Source organism: Athene cunicularia (genome assembly GCF_003259725.1).
Source record: "Athene cunicularia isolate RWA chromosome Z unlocalized genomic scaffold, athCun1 chrZ_part2, whole genome shotgun sequence".
NCBI lineage: Eukaryota > Metazoa > Chordata > Aves > Strigiformes > Strigidae > Athene > Athene cunicularia.
In genome coordinates, this window is record NW_020799143.1 from 7,845,354 (window position 1) to 7,849,709 (window position 4,356).

The 4,356-nt window shown below is 39.4% G+C and overlaps 1 protein-coding gene across 1 annotated transcript in view; it reads right to left on the reverse strand.

The window, feature by feature from the left end:
• Positions 1 to 453: 453 nt before the first annotated feature.
• HINT1 (histidine triad nucleotide binding protein 1) overlaps positions 454 to 4,356 on the reverse strand; it is a 4,172-nt gene continuing 269 nt past the window's right edge. Inside the window, exons 2-3 of the mRNA XM_026866157.1 lie at positions 1,549 to 1,653; positions 454 to 793 (exon numbers count right to left, since the gene is read on the reverse strand). Of these exons, the coding sequence (XP_026721958.1) occupies positions 629 to 793; positions 1,549 to 1,653 (270 nt within the window). The 3' untranslated portion in view covers positions 454 to 628. The remainder of the gene's footprint in view (positions 794 to 1,548; positions 1,654 to 4,356) is intronic.

Below are 4,356 nucleotides of genomic sequence, written 5' to 3' on the forward strand. Positions count from 1 at the left end.
CCATCAAAATCATGACATAGAAGTAAATACCAGTGTGCTATGGAACTATCACAGCTGCTTGTTTTACCCCTTCTCATCAGAAAGATGGGGCCTTATAAAGCAGCCACTAGCAAAGGGTTCCAACAGGAGCTGTATGTTTCCACCAAATTGCACTGTATTGACACAGTCCTTGAATGGCACGTTCGGAATTTCTCATATAATACTTTTTAAAAAAAGTTTTAGCAGAAGCCTACACTGGCTTTATGAATATTTACATACCACTTTCAAAAAGCTTAGATGTTTTCTTCACAGAAGACATGAAAGACTGCTAAGAAGTTGCACCTTCAGGTTTCAAATGTCTCAGCAAATCACGCTCTACAGAAGGTTGTTAACAGCATACTGAAACACACTATATACTTAGAACTATTTTAACTTGCAGAATTGTTTCCATCAGTAAGGCACACCAGACAGAGATGATTTCCACATGCTAAAATCTTTATTGTGCGAATGTTGTTCACAGCATTTATTATTCTTTGTAGACACACATTAAAAAAAAATACATTAACAGTGGCTAGATTGATGGGCAACATATTAAATCTATTTGGTGGTAACTTGTATGCATGCAGTTAACTCTTGCGGTGTGAAAATCTTAGCCAGGAGGCCAGCCCAACTGACGACCACCCAGAACATGGAGATGTACGTGATAGACAGACTGCCCACCCTCAGGCCCTTCATTCACAACCATCCGGAATCCATTGGTCAGGCCCAGGTTAGCAGCACACTTCTTGCCAACAATCATTAAATGCCCAAGAAGCTGGAGGAGAAAAAATAAACAACAAAAAAACAGAACAGAAAACACACAAAAAGGAAAGAGGGCAGGAAGGGAAAGAATGAGAGCAGAGAACTATTCAGATAAGCCAGTAAACTCATTCTTAGAAAATCAGCCACTATTCTTCAAATTCTTCAAACTATTCTTGTCTGTCTGTAACTGACACTTTCAAAGAAAATCTATAAAGACTGACTAAAAAATAGGGGGAAAAAGAGCTATAGATTTTTTTCAAGCTAGACTGTAACACACTAAAAAGTGTCAAAAAAGCTAAATTTATCTCATGGTTGTTAAAGCCCCCATTACTTCTTTAGGCAACATATAATTCTGGTGGAAGAGAAACTTTACTGTATCATGTAAAGGTTTACAAAATATTTGAACTTGAAGTTTATAGTTACAAATTAAATATTCAGCATCTCTCAGCTAATTTTTCCTTTCTTCATCTCTGACCTGCCAAAAACTCCAAGCCCCTATTAGAGTACTACTGCCTGTAAACCAAGAAAACAGACATCCAAAATAACAATTCATTTTGCACTACAAATACATATCCCAGAAATACACTTTGCTTTATATCACTAATTTTACTGGAAAACTTTAACTCAATTCCCAGTCTAAGCTACATGAAAAGGATTGTAGTACTGGAAAACTACTTTACCTCTTTGAAATGTCAAGAGGAGAAGAGTCTAATATTATGAAGTATTAGAGGTACAGTTTGGTGTACAGAACGTTTCTAGAGTACTTACAGATTCATCAGAATCTTCTGCTTCAGATAACCTGACAATTGGTTTCTTAGGAATCACTAGGAAATGTGTTGGAGCTTGGGGTGAAATATCATGGAACGCAAGGCACTGGAGGAAGAGCAAACATAATTTGCTTCAGTGAAAGGTAAAAGTTTAAGTAAATCCATATACCCCACTAAATACACACTTAAGCAGATTATCAGATCCCCCAAATATAAACAAAAATATTTATTTTTCTCAAGTGATATATTATTCCAAGTCCTCTAATTTCTAAACACAAAACACCTACTTACCAAGACCTGTTGGTATGAAGAAAAAAAAAATCATTATTTTGCATTAAATATTATTTAAAAGCTATAGTCTTCTCAAGTTAATAGGCAATTAGGTTCATAATTTATTATTTCCACATATACATAACAACTAACAGAGCTGATGGCATGCATGCCTGTAAAAAGTACATTTATGCCTAGTTTGCTTTTCTATTAACATCCTGTTTAATAAAAAAAAACAATGGCAAACTGTTGCTAATCATCTTTCAGTTATGTCTGAATCGTCTTGGTCAATGATAGCAAGGCAATTTCAAAGAACCTTAAGCTATGTGATTGAGGCCATACTAGATTTCTGTTCTCAACAGCACCACGTTATTTCAGAAAAAGACTATTTCAAAACAATGTATTATGGCTGGCTCTACTTCAGACATTCTCAAATTGAGGAAAAGGCATCACTTTTGAAATATGAACTATCTGTAGTACGCAGTTGATTCCCAACTAATTTTATGCAATTACCAAAATTACTATCAATCAGAAGCTGGTTGAATTATGCCACAAAGAGTCCACACTTATAAAGACATATCTTATATTCTACAAAATATATATTTCCTAGATGCTTTCACTTATTTCTGAATCAATTAAGTAAATTTTCTATGTGACTATGCTGCTTTTTTGATTCTACTGAGAGGAACTGTGGCTTCTGCCAAGCATAAAGGTGGTGAGAAGCCTGAACTTACATTACTTGCATTAACAATGCTTTATCTTGTATACCTCCAACCTGTCCTTTCTTAAACTAGCTTTGAGAAGATAATGCCCAGTTTCAAATCTCTGGTGAATTGCTTGTTTCTTCCAGAGAACGGATGAATAAAACTAATCTGCACCTAGGTAAATAAATCTTACTTTGAGTTAAACATTTTGTAAGCAGTTTTTCTATCCTGTATGGTCCACATAGAGGCAGAATGTAAATGGCCAAACTGAGTCAAAGAATTTAATGAGCAGAAGACCAGTAGGAAGAAATTTTCTACAGAACAGACCAGAAGTGGTATCGAACAAAAGCACAATCACAGAAAGTCCATAAGTGCATGGTAAAATTAAGCTTCATTTCAGCAACTTTAAACTAAAACAACAGTGATAAGGTTTAATTCCACAGCGACTTTTGACTTTTTAGTATCTCCTTTTCTCTGCACGTCAATTGATGATTAAAAGCCTTCCTTACATTTCTCCTTGTAACATTTCCAGCCACCTCTAAAGAGACCTTCCCAGGGTCATCAAAACGCATTAAAGATCATCCACCATTATCAACTAAAGTCTAAAAGCAGTTCTACATTTCTGTGTAGTTTAAGATAAAAATCAACCGAGACCCTGCAGTTAATTATTCTTCCAGAAACTACTGTGCACTAATGGCAGTCAGAGTAGATTATATGCTCTCAAATCACTTATCAGTCAGTGGCTAATTCTCAATCAAGCACAGTGCTCAGGTTACACGGCTGTACACAGCTGAGGAAAAACCTCCACCAGCTTTGACCCTGATAAAGAAAGGGCGCACCTCCACAAACACACATAAACGCAAAGCATCAACGTAAGCCTGACTTTCGGAAAGCACTGAAAATTTCCAGTATTCTCGGGAGCAGATGGCAGCTGCAACATCTGTGTATCTATTAAGAAAACGCTGTTCCAAGCTATGCATAATTTTTACAATCACAAATCAGACAAACTGAAGTGAGTCTACACTGCAGATAATCTATTTCAAAAGCAAAAGCCCCTGTTAACGTTCAACATTTCAATATTTTTTAAAAAAAAAAAAAAAAAGCTTATACTTGATATTAGTTTAGTCTACATCTTCGAGACAACAGCTGCATTTTTTCATAAACTAACCGTTTCACTTAGCTCCTAGCATGCTGTGGCGTGCCAGCATCGCTGAATGCCATCAGTCCCACCTCACCACAGAAACCGATTTTTTCAGCCTGCGGTATGACAAGTTCAACTTTTGTGAAGAGCAGAAAAAGCTGTAATTCTCTATAATTCTTTAATAATCCCCCTCAGATGTTCATAACCAAAGCGTGGCAGGCACAGTTGTATTACCTCCATGATGCTATTGAGAGGCACATCAAGACCTGCATTTATGGTGCGCTAAAACAGCTAGTTACGGTGTTTAGATACACACGCCTGGAACCCACAAGGAGACTGCCTGCCGGCCGTCCATCTACGGTTTCGTGACAACCCTCCTACACCAGAAGCGAGGGCCCCAGTCCTTGGCAGCACAGCCGGCAGGGCCTGCAGTGCCGTAAGGCTGCGACACGGCGAATGACAGCGGCCGCCGCGAGCTGCGTGGACGCCAGGGGCCCTCCTCCACACACAGGCCGGTGACACAGCGCGGCTGGGGCCAAGCAGCACCTACAGCCCTGCACCCGCCCAGGCACCCGCCGGGCCGGGCCGCGCACCGAAGGAGACCGATTCTTTAGGGACACTGCAGGAGGGTGTGGAGAGGCCCCGTCGTCCCGCCCGCCCCGCCGCGCTCCCGAGCGCTTCAGCGGCACCCGCC